Below are 20,374 nucleotides of genomic sequence, written 5' to 3'. Positions count from 1 at the left end.
GAACGTTATGCTAGCCAGGAGCTTAGTTTATTCACTTTTGAGGACGAGCTTGTAGTGTCCGATCCTTGATCCAATAACTCTGACAATAGGAGGTAATTTCAAAGGAGATTGGGAGAGAGGTCAAATTCAGGACATGCTCCGCAGCTCAGTGGTTAGGAAATTCCTCTGAGAGAATTTCATAGCAGTCCTGAGAATATAATTAGAGGAACCCTGAAAATATATCCCTTCTTGTGTCTACATTAGCTGAAGTGAATTATAAATGTAATTGTTACACTTGGGCTATAGTCTTCAACTGTAATAGAAAAATGCTGTTAACCATTTGGTTGGATACTACCTAACAGTTTGCTGTTAATTGTTTTCTTCACAGACCTATGTAGCCAATATCCTTATTGCAGTGAATCCATACTTTGATATACCTAAGTTTTATTCTTCAGAGACTATTAAAAAGTACCAGGGTCGATCACTTGGAACCTTGCCACCACATGTGTTTGCTATTGGTATGTATTAAGCTTATATTTGTCTTTTGCAAAACAAACACTAAATGCTAATTTATGAATTGCCACCTGTAACAGAAATTAATTTACTTTAAAGTATTATAAAATAAAACCACTGCTTGCTAAAATTGCAAAGCTTCTCATCCTTGATACACATTTTGAAGAACTTGCAATTTAGCAGCCCTGTTATGATTATTCTGCTCCTCCTGTGTTTGAAATCTAAGCAGTTTAAATACATTTTACAACCATTAAAAAAAGGCAATTCAGATTTGGAAAGTGAAGAATAACATAATTGTGATTGCCACTGGCATTCCCTGTAGTGATTTCCTTTGCTTTTTATTACACTACCAGAGTGCATGCGCTGTTTCTTTTTATATGCTTGTGTTATATGCAGAAACAGCATTTAAATGATATTAATGGGATGAACCTGATTTCATTCACTTTTTAAAAGCAAAAAAAATCTGGAAACTACAAATCAACATTTGACTTGTTAAAAGCCTTCTCACTGTCTTGCCTTTTTTTTCATAATCAAACGTTTAAGTACCTGGGGTTTTAGTCCGTGCTGCATAACAAGAAAACTGCCCACGTTTTTCCAAGTTTCCTTTTCTCAGACATTATGAAGTACAAATTAAAGTTTCTCTTTAAAACAACACATTTAAAGGACTTTTTACTATTTTGTACATACATTTAATTAAAGACATTTAGTTTTAGGTGTGGGGGTTTTTTTTTGTTTAGTTTGTCCTGGTTATAGTTGAGTAGGTCTTTGTTTTCAAAGACTGTAAGCTCTTACATGTCAGTATTGGAGGGAGAGCAGCTATATAAATTACAACAAAACAGATTTTAATAAGTTGTAATGGACTCAATTGTAAAGATTGACTTTTCCTGGAAAATGTGACATTTTAATTTTTGTATTGTAGCTTAACTTTATGCTTGCAGTTGTCCTGAGTATTAATTTTTGACATGTTTAACGTATTCTTTTTAAGCTGATAAAGCATTCCGTGACATGAAAGTGCTCAAGATGAGTCAGTCTATCATAGTCTCTGGAGAATCGGGAGCTGGCAAGACAGAGAACACGAAATTTGTTTTGAGGTTAGTGCTTTTGGACCACAGTTATTCTGTGAATCTCTAGTGCCTGGTGCATTTTATTGACTTAAAGAGAGCGCAAATTGTAAGGTGACGACCAGGTCTAAGACACACTTCAGTAGTGTTACATACATACTTCCACATGCACTTTAATACAAGAAATTAACTGGGTTAAAATTAAATGGTGATATGGTAATATACAGAAATGGCTCCATACTCACAGAAACCTTGACACAGTTGTAGTGACATCATGTAGTTATTATGGTTCACGATGCAGTCATTTTGGTATTGCACATCTGGTGTTGTGGTAGATAAAAAAAAGTAACTAGGCATTTTAACTATATCTTGCAAGACACTGTTGTTTTTTGCCATAAATGTGCATTTCTCTGTTTTTCCTTATTTTTTTTTAGTTTGGTTGAGTATCTAGGGTTTTTAACTCTTGAATTTGAGATGAGCACAGGGATTCTGTAGTACAATCTAACATAGTTTACTGAATAAGATTGAATAATGGGGCTTAGTTATTTATTGATGTTCATGTATAATCAGCGCTAAATCAAGCGTAATAAATTACATGGAGCCATATTGCTGATACATATGAGCCTTGCTTCCTCTTACACGATTTTTAAAATGTTTTTGACCTTATTTGCATTATTCCTTAATGGCTTTATATCACTCTGGAACACTGTAACTCCATTAAATTCACCTATATCATAGGTTGCCTAAATATTCAGGGAAGCACAGTGCAGGCAGTGTGAATAAGCTGCCTCTCCCATCCCCCTTGTCCTTGTTTCTCTGTATAAATCTTTAATTCCCTTTTCCCTGACATCATGTGTTCTCTAATATTTATGTACAGTAGCGGTAATATCTTCTACATCCCATGGCTGGCTGTCCATCCTTTATACCGTTCCTCTTTGCCTCTGTGCAATGTTTAATAGACAGCTGTAAGAATTACTGCAAGGTGCCAACAATGATTTTTACAGGGGACATGTCAACTTTGTTCCTTATGCTGAGTAAAAAAAAGGTGGCAGCACTGAGAGAATGTCTCCTAAGAAATACTCTCAAAGGTTCTTATTCTTCCAGTTCTCGGCAAAGGAAGTTCTGATTACACATTGTGAAAATGTTGTTGTTGTTGCTTCTCCCTACAACCTGCCCCCATAGAGTCCATGTCCAAAATACTACGGGATTTAAGAGCAGGACGGCATCTCCTTTTTGTGATGAGAAAGCAAAAGGAACTGGTACAGCTCTCTTAGCTGTTACTACAGTTGGTTTTGTTGTGTTTTTTAATTTTTTTTTGGAAGGCCCCATTTTCAAGAACTTTTTTTAACTCTTCCCAGACTTACGTTAGAATTTCCAGAAAGCATGCCCTGTGTGCAGAAAAAAAAATGCATTTGATTTATTTCCAAATTCTTTTTTCAGTTGCTAAATTCAGTCTTACCTTAGTTATGCATCTGCAGTTTCCTATCTCACTGTCTCCATGTAGGATTTGTATTCAGAGAATCACAGAATGGTTGGGGTTGGAAGGGACCTCAAAGTCCACCTAGTTCCAACCCTTCACTAGCCCAGGTTGCCCAAAGCCCCACACAACCAGGCCTTGAGCACGGCCAGGGATCCAGGGGCAGCCACAGCTTCTCTGGGCAACCTGTGCCAGTGCGTCACCACCCTTAAGAATTTCTTCCTTATATCCTGTCTAAATCTACCCTCTTTTAATTTAAAGCCATTGCCCCTCGTGCAACTGCTAAATGCCCTTGCCAACAGTTCCTCTCCAGATTTCTTGTAGGTCCCTTCATGTACTAAAAGGCTGCCATACATGCTAGTACAACAGTACTAACACTAACAGTTATGGGCTCAGAAGCTGTGTGCAAAGAAACAGTGTTTAATTCAGGGCATACCCATGAAACCTTATGCATTTACTAGGATTATTAATAAGTACAATTAGTACAGTAGTAGTTTTATTATACTTGTATAAAAGTGTAATTTCCATATGTACGTCTAAAAGAAATTTCTGACGTGTCTTGAAGTATTACAGAAAAAAAAATCTGACATCTGCAAGAATATTTTTGTTTTAACAAAAAAGAAAAGCCAAACTGCATTTATTTTAAAAGATACAGGCATTTGGAACTTAAATTCAATATGCTTTGTTTAGTAAATTATTAGTAAATGTGGTGCACAGCCATGCACTCTGTTGAAATGAGGTAACCTGACGCATGAAAGATTCTGATATTTTTATTTTGCTTTACAGGTATTTGACAGAATCCTATGGTACTGGCCAAGATATTGATGATAGAATTGTAGAAGGTATTGAATTTTTTTTCATTGAACTAAAGGTACTAATGGTGGGAAATTTTTTTTCAAATTTGAGACGTCAATCAACAACAACTGAATACAAGCTAGAATGGAGATACCATTGGACTTCCTAGGGCATAATTTACTGGTTATAATTAACTTGATCCTAAATTCTGAAAACATATAAAGTGAATGACAAATTAAAATTACTTATTTAGTGTAGTGTTGTACAGTTGTTGGTATAGAAAATGTTACAGCGTGTGTTTGAGTTTAAATTCACACACTTGCATACCCTAGATTGGATTTTAAGCTGCATGACATCTGCAAGGACAAGATTATGTTCTCATTACCATCTGTTAGTACCAGCAAAGAGTAATTCCTCCTCCTCACCATAGAAGGTCTCAAAGTCAGATAAAGGAGGGAAATTATTTTACATTATGGTTCTGGGTCATTTTTCTGTTAATGTCTTTCTTGCCAGAAAGCACATAATTTGGATTAACACTTTCATTGTGTCTGTCTTTGTAATACACTTCCAAATAAGGTCAGAAGAGGCTGTGTTGATCATCCAGTTGAGCCTCTTTCATGTTGCATGCACTTTCTAATTGAATGGAAGACAACTTTTCGAGAAAATGCAAATATCTCAAAACCAAACAACACTCAGTCAATCTAATAATATCTCATATGTCAGTTTTAATCTTCTTTAATCTTTTTCTATAGCATGTACTAGATTTATTTCACAATTTCATTATGCTTCTTAAACCAAAAATTTTTGCTTTAAATTTTTCTCTTTTGAAATCTGAGCCACTGGAGTATTCAAGAGAAATACTGCAGGCTTTAATCTCTTGTTGCTGAAGGACTGCTTAAACCAGTTCCTTGGTAAAATCCACTGTGTGCTAAAGGAACTCAAAGTGGCTAAGAGATGGATAATGCCTAATGAAGTATGCCATAAAATTAATTGGTACTTGTAGGTTTGGTCTTTTTAAAATCTAAAGTGGCATCTGATGCATTAATTTTAAAGTTTTTTAGGAACAATTTTAGTGGCCATGCTTACAGCGTATGTATTACTAGAGGAACCTTTAACCTATTTGAAAGACCACGTGCAGTTTGTTTTAATTCATAACCTGTTATTTAAAACTGTTACTATTATGTAAAATACAGGAATAATTATCAAATATCTCTTATGAATTCAGTTTTGAAATTCAGATTTGAATTTTCATGAATATTGTGTATTAAAAAATTAATCTGGCTAACCAAAATAGTTAATGCTTGTGTTGTCCTACCAAATCATCCATTCTTTATCCAACATTTTATAGTTATTCCTTCGTTCTTTAATTTTTATAGAAGCAGATTTGTAGATGGTTCTAAGTGAGTTTCTGCTCACTTGGTTTCCAGTGTATGTTTTTTTTTGCTAGAAGTCTTTAAAAATTTGAAGATTCTTTCAGTGGTTTATTGTTAATGAAGTTCAGTAAATCATAGAATCATAGAATGTATTAGGTTGGAAGGGACCTTTAAAAGTCATCTAGTCCAGCCCCCCTGCAGCAAACAGGGACATCCTTTCTAGGTCAGGTTGCTCAGAGCCTCATCAAGCCTGACCTTGGATATCTCCAGGGATGGGACCTCCACTACCTCTCTGGGCAACCCGTTCCAGTGATCTACCACCCTCATACTGAAGTTTTTTTTCCTAATATCCAACCAAAATCTGTCCTTTTCTAGTTTAAAACCATTACCTCTCGTCCTATTGCTCCATGCCCTTGTGAACAGTTCTTCCCCAGCTTTCTTATAGGCACCTTTCAGGTGATCATTTTTGTGGCCCTTCTCTGGACGTGCTCTGACAGGTCCATGTCCTTCTTGTGTTGAGGGCTCCGCATTGGTTTTCTTTCATCTTCAGATCTAGCGAAAGAAAGTCTTTCAGAGGCCTTGTGTTTCATAACTACTATGCATTTTCAAACGGCTTAAGCTGTGTGTGCTGTTTATATAGATATGTGCGCAGTAGATTTCTGCCACTCTTTCTGTATGAACTTTGAGATGCTTGAAAACAGCAGCCAGGAAAAAAAAAAATCACTCAATCACCTAATTGACCTAATCTGAAAGGGCATTTTTAAGTTGTTTTTAAAATCAACACGCTCTAAGACTTTATTTATTTATTTTATTCCCTAATCAATCTAGCATGTTGCATGCATGACATTTAAGTGGCATTTTTGTCTGTGGGTTAAGTAGGTAGTTTAGATTTTATGAGTAACAACTCATTAGGAAGTGTCAAATTGTGTACTGTCTCCTAGAGTTTATATATTAGTTGTTAAGTTACTTGCTGTAGTAGAGCATACTAAATACTGAAATTCCTACAATATCAATTCATATACTTTACAGTAAATACTTTGCAGTGGTATGTGATATTTAAGTATTTAATTTTAAGTTCCACTACAGTCTATACAATACAATTTGCAAATAGCTAATCTTTTTCCTTTAATTTTGAAATCTTATTCTCATTAAGTTCACTGAATAATCAGTATGTATTTGTTCTGTCTTTCTTTTTTGTTAGTTTGTTCGTATTTTAACACTCCAGAAATTTTAACTTTAATTTTTTAAACAGCAAACCCCCTGTTAGAAGCCTTTGGAAATGCAAAGACTGTTCGCAACAACAACAGCAGTCGTTTTGGGAAATTTGTTGAAATTCACTTCAATGAAAAGGTACTGGAATCTTGTTACATATAAATGCTGACTTTTTTTTGGCCATAAAATGGAAATGCTAAACTGTCATAATGTTGAATAGACTTGTTAATGTTGCAGCAAATAGCTGCTGTCCTACTTTACATATTTGATTTGTATTCTACCCCCTTGAAAGACAAACCAAGGACATGCAGTACTGTATCACTACTGAAAAGCAGTGGGTCAAGTCACTAGGAAAATTGCTTCCATCCACAATAGAATAAAAATTGTTTCCTACATGGCAAAATGGCATATCTAAAGTGTAACCTACTTGCTGTTAAGTATTTATTCCTTCCTTGAATGCAGAAATAATTGTGAGTTGCATATTACTTGCAGACAGATGGAAATGTATTTTAATGCTTTAATAATTTAAATGAATTGTTGATGATTTGTATGAAATTTTGGGACATCACATTAAGATTATGTATGTGACAGAAGTCATGGAATTCATTTTTTGTCAGAAGTGTTATTCACTGTGTAACGTATGTAAGATTTTCTTTAGGTGTATTTTTATACATTTTTGTACAGTTACAAAAGTGTAGTTTTATACATTTTTATACATTTTATACACATTCCACAATTAAGGATGACTGTATGGCAGTCCATTATGTGCCAGGTGAAGACTTCTCTTGAAAATGCCTGTAGAGATTCTGTACATGCCTCCTCATCTTTATGATTGAGGACATAAAGAAACAAATTCATGCAGTTCCTCCCTGCATAGTTTAAGCTCCTCAACTGGTCTTGAGCATGTGGTCTTTTCCAAAGTTTTCATTGCTTGGTTTTGTAACTAAACTTCTTATCTCTGATTAATAGTTTAGATAGTGAATAACTAAATTCCTGTAAGGGTAGAGGGACTTTATCTGTTGGTCCAGTTCATGTTAACAGACTTACAGAAAGGACCCAGATTTCTACTTTGAATGATGCATTCCTGATCTGTCAACGCTTGCATGGCATTTCAGATTAATTGCTTCCGATGAGGCAAATAGGACTCAGAATATATCTTTGGAAACTGCTTAGAAGCTTTTTTCAGGCTTTTACCCCTTATTTACAGGACTTCATAGTTCCCAACACTTCACTTTGTGGTGTACTTATTAGTCTTTCCTACTTGTAGTGGCCATAAACTCAGGAATTTCTTTGCTATTAAGATTTGGCTAGGCCAGGTTATAGTCTGGGTGAAATGCAACTAGAGAAGGCTGCACTGGCAGCATAAGGGTGGCTGTGGTAGTGCTTCTTCTAGGAACTACTGGAATTCTACAAGGATTTCTGTTTGTTGGGGTGAAGCAGACCCTTATATTAAGAGAAGTGTATGTATAAGCAATAGATGAGTGTGTGTGTGGGGAAAAGTTAGGGCAAAGGCAATGGTTTCTTTTCTAAGCTTAATATGTATTAGGTATAGATATATTTTAATCTTCTTTGTAGCAGTGTCTGTTGAGCAAGCCATGATGAGACATAAGTAAATTGAAAACAACTGAATCTCAAGTAATCCAAAAAAATCCCCAGATAATCAGAAAAATATTTCTTCCTCCCAGAACTCGGTGGTTGGTGGATTTGTATCACATTACCTTCTGGAGAAATCCAGGATCTGTGTGCAAGGCAAGGAAGAGAGGAATTACCATATCTTTTACAGGCTGTGTGCTGGTGCTCCAGAAGACATTAGGGAAAAACTATATCTAAGCTCTCCTGACAACTTTAGGGTGAGTATCAGAGTCAGTGTTTTTAAAGTTTCGTATTGACATATGTGGATTTTTCATATAGATTTTATTAAAAACGCTATTTATTAGCTTTGACAGACTCTTGTTATAAAGATCAGAAGAATTTTTGTTACAACTATTTGTTCCTGAAATAAAGCTGTCTGCCAGTTTCTTTACTGAAGGATTTCCTGTACTTTTTCCCTGTACCTTAAAATTGAAGAATTTTTACTTTTTCAAAAAATGTACTGTCATATACCCAGCTGCTAGTAATGTTGTTACGGGCTCTTCTAGAGGTGCAAAGTGTAAATTTCTTGATCGTGATCCAGCTGTTCTGTGGGTAACCCATCTTTTAAACCCTGAAAACTGCATTTATTTCTTCCTATTCAGGCCATGCATTTAGGAAGATGTAATTGTCCCATCATTCTGTCTCTCAAATTATTTTTTCCTCACAGTTCCCAGCAGGGAACAGGCCACGGTGGCAAGGTGGTTGTTTCTCTGTTCCAATCCATGTGCTTTCACGTCACTTTTCTTTTCTACTTGTCTTCTAGATGTCATCAGTACTGCTCCAGTTTTGAGCCTCTCCCATTCCTTCTCTGTTCTTGGTCAGATAAGACTCACTAGTCTCTTTCAGATGAAAGCTTAGCCTTGTATCTCCAGTTGACCCAAAGCCCATGCTCAGCACTTCCTGACAAGATTTCATCTATTCATTAAGCATGATCCTCCTCCTTAGGCTTTCTTTCGCCTAATTTATTCTTTCCTGAGAACTTCTGCTGTTTCTGAGTTTTGGCTGTCTGGTCCAGTTAGTTAAGTAATGGAGAAACCAATAAAATGCACATCAAATCAGTGCTGAATGTAATATTCCTAACTATATCTAAGTGAAAGTGAAGTTAAAATAAGCAGTGGGGCAATAAGCCTTGCATCATTGTGCATACTTCTTTACAAATGTTAGGTTACTGTTCAACAGGAGGGAAATACCAGACTAGAATTTTAGGAGTTACTGGAAATGGAAGGGAGAATGAAATAGTGAGTTATGCTGCAGTGAGTGTACACAGTTTTGTCATCCCGACTCAGAAAGGAACAGTAAAATCCTTGGGTGAAGCAGAGGCCATGGTTGAAGACAAGCTTTTGGATAGTATAGGCATTTTAATTCAATCCAGTATGCCTGTTTGTATGCCTTCTGATTTGTTTACTGCCTTTTCTTCTTCTCCCCATGCTTTATTTTTAGTGGTTTTTCCCTTTGCTGAGATCATGTGGTTTCTTCTGATTAACCCTGATTCTGTGTTGTGTGTCTAGTGGCAACGCCACAAGCAGGCTGGCTTTCTGTCCTGCCATTAAGTCCTTGCATTCTTCTCCTCCCATTTTTCCACTGAGTAGTTCTACAACTTCAGTTTAACTTCTTCCTCCAGGTTTCCTTTTTTCTCCTTTCCTTAGTTCAGATTGCACTGAGCTGTTTTCAGAAATGATTGACAAATAATATGACATTTCCCTCTGCTTTCTTTCCTTGTCAATCAAAAAAATCAGTCAACATTTTTTTTTCTCTATTTTGTTTTCTGCTTGTCTCAGTGACTACAAACCCATTTCTCTTATTTTTAAATTCTATTTTAATTTCTCAATGTGTTGCATCTTTATTACTGCAGGGTGTTGAGGGGTTTTTTTTGAGAAGCGAATATTACTGAACCGAGTGTTATCCAACCAGTGCAGCTTTACTGATATTGCTCTGTCTCATTGTTTTCCTGATTGTCCCTTCTCTTTGTCTTCAAAGAAAGCTTCTGCCATCTCTTTCAGGGTCCTTCTAAGCTTATTCATATCTTACACTGTCATCACCAATTTTCTAGTGAGGTGAAGACTTTTGCCTTCAATCACTCATGCCTGCTGTTTAATTATAGATAAACATATCGATAGGTTTTTGTTTTGTTTCTCTTCATTTTGACAATCACACTTGAACTGTAAATACCTACAAATATCACCATGTGCTTTGCTAACTTGCAGTGAAGAGAAAAATACAGGCAAATGAAATCCTACTGGTAAATACTGGTCAGTTGTTTGCTTGTGTTCTGTGATTTGTCTCTCTCTCTCTCTCTCTCCACTGTCTTTTGGCTAGTGCCTGGCTTGGAATCCCATGGAAACAGAATTTTGTGTATTTCTGAAATGTACAGATAAAATCCCTGTGGAGAGCTTGGAAGGGTTTTGTAGCACAGCCCCTGGAGAGCATGTGCAATTAGAAGGATAAAAATTAATTTACTGTCATTTTTTTAGACGTCTTAGATCTTAAATGGGGTGAGGAGCACTGCTGACAAAGCGCTACATTACTGTGTTAATTGTTGTCTTTGTTGGTTTATTTTCCTTGGTGGATTTCTAAATAAAACTTGGCCAGTGCTTATCTGTTGCTTTCCCCAAAGACCTTTTGTACTCAGCTTCATCAGAATTCAGCAGAGGGCTAGAAGCCCTAAAGATACAAAGCTCCTCCTGCTTTTCTGCCAAGCAGTGGCTGCATAGGTGAGACCTAAATTAGTGTGCTCATTGGGAAGGCAGCTCTTCAGTGACCCAACAGGTTGCCACTGCTGCTTGGCCTGGCCAGGTCAGTCCCTGCATACTGATGATCCAGGAAGCAGACACAGAGCTTCAGTTCCTCATTGTACATGCCTTATATTTGTACTGTGGTATCTAGGTGATCTTGCTCCCTAAGAGCCGTGACAGTATTTTAGGACAAGCTCCCTTACTTCTTCAAAGGTGTTCCTAGGCAGGCGCCTTTATAGACCTCGTATTATTTCTTTAAGTATTTGGTTGTACCTTCTTATAGTTCATTTATTTTACTCCGTTTTGTGATGGAAACTTGATTTGATGTGTATTAAGAAATGCCTGCACCTGTTGTCTAGAAGGAAAGCCTTTGTTTTGCGGCACCTAACAAATACAATGCTTAAAAATAAATCCCAGTGCCATTAATTTTCATATAATATGGAGCAAGTTTTCAAAACCTTATTGTACATTTATTCTAAGCAATATTCTCTTGCATGGTTTGAAGCTAAAATATTGAACTAATTTTCAAATATGTATTTTTATTGTGCAGCCACTTTTCCATTATAACCTTTTTTTTGGTAGTTAATAGATTTTTAATTTTGGAACTAAATAGGCTGCATGTTCACTCCTGGGGATTTTTCTTTTAAATCAAAACTCTCCTCCGGAGAGCATATAACATTACAGATGTCAAAGTCAGAATTATAACCTGCTTAAAATCAGGCTGGTGCAGCCTGATTTTTTACTGAACAGCCTGTGTGCCTTTACAGAAGGCACTCACTTGCCTGTTTCTAATAATTTATAAAGAGTTTACAGTCACACCAGCCTTATCATACTGGGACATACTCTTTTTTTATTTTGATAAGCTTGCAGCGCAGGGAGTTTCATTTGCATTGAAAATATTTATTGCCGTACCAAATCAGTTAGTATTTGAAGCTCAAGTTCCTTGCTGCATGTGAAAGATCCGCTCTGCATCTTAAATTTAAAAATTGTAACATTTTTCCCCCTTCAGAAGTTGAAGCAGATTATCTTTAATTAAAACAAAACTACTTTGGGATCATTTTCATCTTAGTATGTGTGTAAATTAATACACTTTAATTTTATTAGTCACATTACATTTTCATAAAGTATGACTTGTTAGGAGATTTTTAGAGGAAAAAAGAAAGTAAATGGTCATTTTCTTCCTAAATTTGTATTACTTTTGTCGGGATTATTTTTTTCTGTTTTTTTCATTCTCACTTGCTGCTTCAGGATTTATGAGAAAATAGCTCTGAATAATCACGCTTGTGTTAGTTCTTCCCTGTGAGGGTTGTGAGGCACTGGAACCAGTTGCCTAGAGAAACTCTGGCAGCCCCCTTCCTGGCAGTGTTAAAGGCCAGGTTGGATGGGGCTTTGGGCAGCCTGGGCTAGTGGAGGGTGTCCCTGCCCATGGCAGGCAGGGGGGTTAGGACTAGATGAGCGTCGAGGTTCCTTTCCAGACCACTCTGTGATTCTAAGGTTTGGTGAATGGTCAGTGTTTTGATGTTAATTCTAGGAAAAACATTCAGGAAAAAGAATCATATTCTTAAAACTGTCATTTAGAAAAAATCATCTGTAAAGACACAGTTTTGTATTGACTCTGTTGTGCCACTTTCCCTTTGCCTTGTAGCTTATCAAGTCAGAGCCCAAATTAGGGCAGGTTCAAGGGTGTTTTGCTTAATGACAAGTTTCCTTAACTGCATTCAGCTGAAAATAGGATTATCACAAATCTAAATCATTTTTCACAAAAGTGGAACAGTATTAAAAGCTGAAGGATAGCTAGACTTTTTCCCTCTCCCAGTAGGCTTGCTGTGTTTTGACTTAGGTGATCCCCTCCAATCTCCTCCCTCTGTGTTTGGCCATCTTGGCATAGGTCAACCAGGACAACTGTGCTGGCTGCACCTGCCTGAACTGCTGCCTAGATTTCAGCAGCACTGATGGAGGTTATCTCTCTTAGTTCATCCTTCCCCTACACTTTTCCTGGGGAATTGTGAATTTAGGTGGCAATGAGTACACCCACACAAAAGTATGCAGGTGCCCTTGCAGAAGGTTTTCAGGTAAGGCTGCACTGAACCTGGTAGGTCCAGGTGGCTTGGACTGCATCCCATGGCTTTGAAAGTAAAACTGCACAGTAAGTCTGCACCTGCAGAATAGTTGATGGAAATGAGAAGCTGAATTTGTTTCAGATCTTAATTTCTGGAAGATAAATTAGATTGCTTGGTGTTTGGGTCAGTGATGTTGTACTTCAGAGTTTAAAAAAAAACAACCAATGTACAATGGCATTTAGATGTTAAATAGGATAACCTCAAGCTGTGTATTTATTTGCTTTAAAAGTATTATTTCTCCTAGGTTTAAAATGTAAATTTATGTGAGATTTTAGCTTTCAAATAAAAGCCATTATCTTGTGATTAAACGTTTCTTACATAGGTCATTACTGAATACTGTGTTGGTTCACATTCGCAGTCTGTCAGATAAGTTTCCACACTCTCTTCTTGAAAAGTACCACCTCTTTCACTTCCCATCCCCAGTTTCTGGGATCACATCGCTAGTACTGTAATACAGGGATTTATTACTGTGTTTAAATCATGCTGTGCTTTGCATTCTTACCAACTGATAAAGAAGACTTTTCAGTATTTTCTTAAGCACAAAGAACTTTGAACAGTGTTTCTTGTCACTTTGTTTTAATATTAAATTTATCACTTAGTTTTCTTCTGTTGTTAGAAATGCTTTGAAGATTATTTTATTTTTTTTAGAATGTTGTATATAAATTTTAATCAAAGTCTAGAATTATCTGTGTTCACCTAGCTGAAGAAATCCTCTTTGTTCATGGGCTAGAGCAAAGAATCAGTTCACTTCCTTTAGACAAAGGGCTCTGTCCAAGCTTTTGGACAGAGTTCTTACTTTCAGCTGAACAAATCAGAAAGAAAAAGCTGGCAATCCCATTTTGCTGTAAGTGTCAGTCATTATCTGAATGCTTCTTCGTCTGTTCCCTTTGCTATACAATTTGAAATTGATAGCAGAATTCAGATTCTGAAGTAGGCTTCTGCTTGTACCATAAACTTTTAAGACTCTAAGCTTTTTATTATGCTATGTCTCCTACTACCTATAGAAATATTTCACTGGTAAGGAAAAAGGGACCACAAAGCTACACTGGACTTAGTACTACACGTACTTTGATCCTATCCCCCTTCACCCCTGCATATCCTATACAAAGCCTAAATATTCCTGAAAGCATGAAGATTTTACTTATGTTCTGTAAAGCATTCTGGAGTAAAGTTTGGTATTGCGTACAGGCTAAAAAAATATTTTCTTGGTTCCTACTTTTGATTTTCTTTTCTGCAGTACCAGACTCCATTATGAGGTTTAATAGAGGCAAATGTTAAGAAAAGACTGTGGGAATTAACAAAATTAATATCCCACTGTGAAAAAAAGTATTTTACTTGTCAAAATTGAGAAGTTTTCAATGTTACACTTCTGTAATTTTGTAGATAAATTCATTTTCAAGGAGGAAGACTGAATACCTAGCATATTATTGGTGTAGTGTGAATAAATATAGCTGTGTAGTGCAAGCCTTTAATAAAAGCATGTTTTTCTTACTTCTGTTTACTGTTATGTATGTTCTGTATGTTATTTCCATGTTTTTTTCATTGTTACAGTATTTAAATCGAGGCTGTACCAGATACTTTGCTAACAAAGAAACAGACAAGCAGATCCCGCAGAATCGCAAGAGTCCTGAGGTATGTTTGTATCTTCAGTTAGTTTATATTATTCGCTAATACAGGTAGAGTTGAAAATGATGATTACAGTTTTACAGTGTGGAACGAAATGTTCATTTTACACATCTTTGGAGGTTTGGAGTTCAGTCCTAGAAATACATTTTAACGTGCATCTTAAAATCCAAAATGTCACAGTATACAATACTGTTTCCTTTTCATTCTTACAATAATATAACAATTAATGATACAACTTGTCTTCTGTGGAAAACAAAAATCAGTCCAACACTTTCTGTCATTTTTTTTTTAAATCTTACTGCTGCTAGGAATAGGTCAGAAGCAGTAGTTTTTCTCCAGAGCAATTTTTACTGTCTCTTATTTCAGAGGTGATATTTGAAACTGTTTTGTAAAAGGCATCAGCGCATCTTTGCTCCCAGGATGAGTATATCCCCCTCCCCAGCACGCTGCCATTCTGTATTGTTGTCCCCTTGCTATGAACTGTTACTTATGGCAGAGCATGGCATTTCCTGGAAGACACTGTGAAACTTCAGAACATTTCTATCCTCTCTCTGTTTACTTTTATTTTTTTTGTTCTTAAACTGGAATGACAATAATTTGTGGCATAATGCTGAGCACATAGCACCAGTTTCTTTTGCTTGAATGTAGTAAATTTTCTATAATCAGGGATGGTGAAAAGTGAGATACAGAAATACTGATTTGATATTACTGTGAGGCAGAAAGCTGATAGGTATTTAATTCTTCTCAAGCATGTAGGCTAAGAGATGGCTGGGAGATTTTGCCTCAGTTTACCTATTTTATCTTAAATTAAGATTTCTAGTCAAGTTGCTAATTTATGTAGGTGTAAAGTATCAATGTTTATTTATTCTTGTTGTTGGGTGATGAACCTATGCAATCTTCTGTTATTGATGTGGTTTACAGGCGGGTTTTCTGTCACATAAAATGTGTCCTCTTGATTTGAAGTTTGTTTTTTTTCTAAACTAGAACATACTAGAACATTCTGAAATTACGTATTCGAAATTAAATAGTGGACCACGTGATACTGTAATAGCCGTATGTTACAGCCATGTTAATTTGAAGGCACAATGAATGATCACAGTTCAGTGATATTAAAACTTTTCCTAGCCAATCAAGCAGGAAATACATGGCATTGTTCAGGTTTTCAAATCAGAAATTTAATATTTGCTCTGTCATTTTATGAAAAATATTGTTTATTTTAATAAAAGCAACTGGAACAGTCAATTAATACTTAAATTATTTTTGTGTTTTCCTTATCAGGAAGATGAGGTGATCATTTTACATAATTAAGATGGAGTTTAATTTTATTGATGTGTCTAAATGTTGTGTGAAGTGAATTTTTCATATGCATGTGGTGTTTTGTTTTGATAAAAATCACATTAGCTTATTTTACATTAACAAGGCTTCTATTTAAATTTAATTATTCTTTTTAGTCGAAAACATTTTAAAGTAATTGTAAAACCTTAGATCAGTCTGTGCATGTTCAGTTAGTCTCTTGATTGCATGCAGATGTGTTACTATCTACTGCTTAAAATAGTTAATAATTAAACCAGCTTTTGATGTATTTAAATTAGGAAAATCAGCAAAACATTAAATTGGCATTTTACAGTGGAGCTGGTATTCTTTTAACTCATAGAATGCTGCAAACAGCTGCACTGTTTCTTAATCACCAGCAAACATTAACAAGTACATTTCTCTAAGTATGTCTGTTTGGGATAGGGATAACTCTTCTTCCAATTCTGAGTTGTCCTGTATTGCTTTCCCATCGCCTGTCAAACTTCCAGTCATCCCGTTACGAGAACCTCATCTTTCTTTCAACTGTTAGGGGTTGGAAGCTTCCCTTGGTAGTTTCCCTTAGCCAAACTCCTCCTCACTATCCTGTATTCCCCTATCCTTAGCTGTCACACTCTTCAGCTCCTGCTTTCTGAAGATAGTTTGAAGTTTGTGTTGAAGTTAAAGTTTGAAGACCATGCTTGGAAGTATCAAAAATTTAAAACTAATTTGGGTTCTTGCAAAGTCTTGTTCATATGGAGAGCTCTAATCTCTTTCTACTTAGTTTGGGCCTTGCATGCTTTTTTATGCTTTTGTTATGGTTTATTCTTGATTGGAAATAACTGTTTACATTTATTTTTAAATTGCTTACTGAATTTTTGGTTTCTCTTGTTGCTTTATAGTATCTCAAAGCAGGTTCATTGAAGGATCCACTTTTAGATGATCATGGAGATTTTAACAGAATGTGCACAGCAATGAAAAAGATTGGACTGGATGATGAAGAAAAACTTGATCTTTTTCGTGTGGTGGCTGGTGTCCTTCACCTTGGAAATATTGATTTTGAGGAAGCTGGAAGCACTTCAGGTTAGATGAAACATAAATTGTTTTTCTATAAAAATACTGAAAATGTCTCTTGATTATAGATCATTCTTTTTCCATGTGAGTTACTGCTTCAGAAAGGTGCATTGTGTTCAAGGGTAATTCAATCTTAATTCACCCCATTGTGAAGTCAAGTTTACTTTGTTGTGTTAAGGTGATGCTTCTTTACATGCACTGAAAGCAAATAGGCACTCAGTAAAATCATTCAAGAAATTGTTCAGTGCAGATTGATATAGAGACATTTTTTTGTCTCAAAACTGTATTTATAATAATTTTAAAAAGTCCAACTTCTTGCTAATGCAATGAAAAAATACTGAAATTAGCAACTCCACCTGTAGGGAAAGGCATTATGTCCTTCAGCTTCCAAAAAATACCTGTATTGTGAGACTTGAGGGGAAAAAAAAAGGTACAGCAAAATGTTAGGTAAATGTAAACTTCCACATTTTAAGATGTCACTCACAAGATGGGTTGGTATGAATGTCACTGGGACATAGTAGCAGAATACACAGAAAAGCTGAGGAACATGCCCAGTTTCATGTCATGGTCTTGCCATCTTCATGAAGGTGTCTGAATCAAGCATGCTTAATGTGAATGGACCTGGGAAGATGTTAGGGTGGAGAAGAGTAGTTGGCAGTAAAGTGGCGGAGAGTTTCCCTGTTTGGGCCTTCAGTGAGATGGGACTTCGGGCTTGACAATGTGGAGCAGAGTGAAAAAGGCCTGAGTTTGAGTGGAGAGAAAGTTTCAGGAAGCAAAGGAATAAGAAGGTGTACTGCAAAAGGCGAAGAAGGTCAGAGAAGGGAAGGAGCACACCAGTAAAACTTATTTTCTATGAATATTTAAATTCAAACCTACATTTTCTGGAATAAAATGCACCTTGTATGTGTACATACACACACCTTGTTGTATGTGTACACACGGGGCATTGCTTTTGACTGCTCCAGGCTCTGTGTACCTGACACGATGTACTGTGCACCAGAGACCCTCTGAAGTTTTCTTGCTGCTTCAAAAACCTGGGAAACACCAAACAAAAGCTGTTTACTACAGGTCAGATGGTGTTTCAGAGCTTCCAAAGTCAAGTCACAAAAACCTTAATCTTTTAAGGAGGTTTTTGTGTATGTGTCTTTATTTAGTTAAGGAATGTCCAGTTATTTATCCCTTTTGGGCTCTTCACTTAACTGTAGAAGTAAATTTTACAGAAAAGAAGAAATAAATGTAATCCTGGCATATGTAATTTAGTGTCTGACCAAGCGCTTCAGTTAGAGATTTATGAGGCTTGTAGTGTCTGGACAGCTCAGGTGCCAGGGCCATGGCACAGAGCAGAAGGAAGCACACTTCTTGTCTGTTTAACTGAGGAAACGTACGTAACCTGAAAATGCAAGCGCTTGGAGTCCGCCCTGCCAGGCACTCCTGTTGTGTAGCGAGGAGGCCTAGGGAGGTCTGACAGCAACACCTACATCCAAAAGTTACAATCGCTGCAGTTGGTTTCTAGGTGTTAGCACTTAATGGGATGGTTCTTGCCCTCACAAGCAGGCTAGCTTTGAACAGCCCATGTTTAGAGCAGTGCTCTAGGAACGTGGGGTTTCATGCATCGTTTTTGGGTGGGGTTTTTTTAGGGATTTTTTTTATTTTGTTTTGTTGGGTTTTTTTTTGTTTTGGGGTGGGTTTTTTTTTGTTTTGTTTTTTAAACTGACCCTTGACGTTTAATGCATGAGGTAGTTTCCCGAGGCAAGCTTGCATTCCCCCTGAGCTGGTGCTGCTTCTAGCCAGCACAGCAACATAATCACCTGTTCAGTGTGTTTCTCCCTGGAACTCTGTTAGAAAAAAAAAAAGCCAAACTCGCAGTGTGTTAAGAGTCAGTATTTCAAACAGCTCGCCTGCGGTTGGGGCGGGGGCGGGGGTGGGAGAACGCGAGCGAGTGAGGGCGGTGGGTAAGGCCTGTGTGTGTTGCTCGCAGGGGGCTGCACGCTGAGGCCGCGGAGCGAGCCGGCGCTGGAGTGCTGCTCGGCGCTGCTGGGGCTGGACACGGAGGACCTGCGCGGCAGCCTCACCACGCGCGTCATGCTCACCACGGCAGGGGGCGCCAAAGGAACGGTCATCAAGTGAGTCCCGCAAGGGAGGCGGCAGCGGCGGGGAGCGGGGCGGGGCGGGGGGTGTGTGGGGGGAGCGTAGCGGGGAATACCGCGGGTAACGCCGATGGAACGGGTTGCTCCCGTGTGCTGGCAGAGGGAGCCACGGCCAGTGTGAGTTGGGGATGGGAGCCACTGACCCCTCCCGGCCCTGCCCTGCGAGCTGCGGTCTGAGGTAGCTCGTGTCTCACGCCCGCTGCCTGCCCATGGCCTTCGGGATCAGCCTTTGGACACTGACTGACTTTGTCCGTTTTCTTACCCACGGGGAAAAGGGAAAAACAACCTCAAACTACCCCCTCACCGTTTGCAAGCATAAACCGAGTCACAGTTGTTTCAAGTGCTTACGTGGCGGCGTATAAAATGGGAGCACAAACCCACGATCCTACAGAAAATCCGACGATGCAGGAGGTCTGACGAGCAGACTTACATTGTCAGGCCCTTCAGAACAGTAATTGTTATGTTTTTCCATCATGCAAGTGACAGTTTTTGGATGAGGGTTTTTTTTAACTGAGGTTTGATTGATTGATTTTGTTTTTAAAGCAGTTGACCCCAGTGTGCATTTTTAGACGCTCTGCACTGAGGCACGCTTGTTTCACTGTTGTTAGGCCATTGGAGTTCGTTTATTTTTATTTGGAAGGGTGGAAGTTACACAACATGTGACTAAACCGGCCTTTTTTTCCGGAAAAGAGCAGTTTTCAATAAGTCACTATCACACTTTATAAAACCTCTCACCTGTCAGTATGCTGTGTGGCCCTTGAAAGTACAACAGCCAGCCTGTCAAATCCATAACTTACACAGAAAATTAGATATGCCCACAGATTTAACAGATGCAGTGTTTCAAAGGATGCTAATGCTGTGCCTGTATTATTTCAGAATATACTTTTATGCATCATTTTTTTTCAAAGGGGCTGTGCAGTGCTTCCCTGACTGCTGCCCTGTGATTAATAGGTTTGGGATGCTCTAACTAGAGGGAGGTATACCCGTTCTCAGTGTCTGGGTGATCAGTGTCCCTGTATTTGCCACATCTCGTTCTTTGGAAATCAAGCTTCAGCTTCAAGACCACCCCTGCAAAACTGTAATCCAGAAAATGTACTATTTATTAAGAAGAACAACCCAAAAAAACCCCAGTGGAACGGGATAAACTTAAGAGAAAGTTGTGGGTTTTTCTGTTACAAATAAGAACCCATCGTTATTGAAGTAAATAATGAATTAGAGTCATTATCTCTTTTTTTTTTTTCATTAGCTTACATTCTAACAAGAAGCTATTCTAAAGTTAACTTCCTAGGCACAGAAATAGGATAGTAATTTCTTTGTATATGCACATGGAGAATAAATAATTG

At 37.5% G+C, this 20,374-nt stretch overlaps 1 protein-coding gene across 6 annotated transcripts in view; it reads left to right on the top strand.

Moving 5' to 3' along the window:
* The window catches only part of MYO6 (myosin VI), a gene marked incomplete at its 5' end in the record, with an annotated part of 78,157 nt that overhangs the window by 12,462 nt on the left and 45,321 nt on the right, over positions 1–20,374 (top strand). For 4 of the 6 annotated variants that reach the window (XM_084261629.1, XM_084261628.1, XM_084261627.1 and 1 more), the window contains 8 exons: positions 368–497; positions 1,478–1,583; positions 3,817–3,872; positions 6,451–6,548; positions 8,096–8,260; positions 14,446–14,526; positions 16,713–16,893; positions 18,863–19,007. In XM_084261629.1, the coding sequence (XP_084117755.1) occupies positions 368–497; positions 1,478–1,583; positions 3,817–3,872; positions 6,451–6,548; positions 8,096–8,260; positions 14,446–14,526; positions 16,713–16,893; positions 18,863–19,007 (962 nt within the window). Of the gene's footprint in view, positions 1–367; positions 498–1,477; positions 1,584–3,816; positions 3,873–6,450; positions 6,549–8,095; positions 8,261–14,445; positions 14,527–15,798; positions 15,808–16,712; positions 16,894–18,862; positions 19,008–20,374 lie in introns of all 6 variants that reach the window. The other 2 variants (XM_084261631.1, XM_084261630.1) reach the window with 2 other exon arrangements.

Source organism: Gallinula chloropus (assembly GCF_964237585.1).
Source record: "Gallinula chloropus genome assembly, chromosome: 3".
Classification (NCBI taxonomy): domain Eukaryota; kingdom Metazoa; phylum Chordata; class Aves; order Gruiformes; family Rallidae; genus Gallinula; species Gallinula chloropus.
The sequence above is the reverse complement of the archived record's forward strand: the minus strand, read 5'-3'. Positions and strand labels throughout refer to the sequence as shown.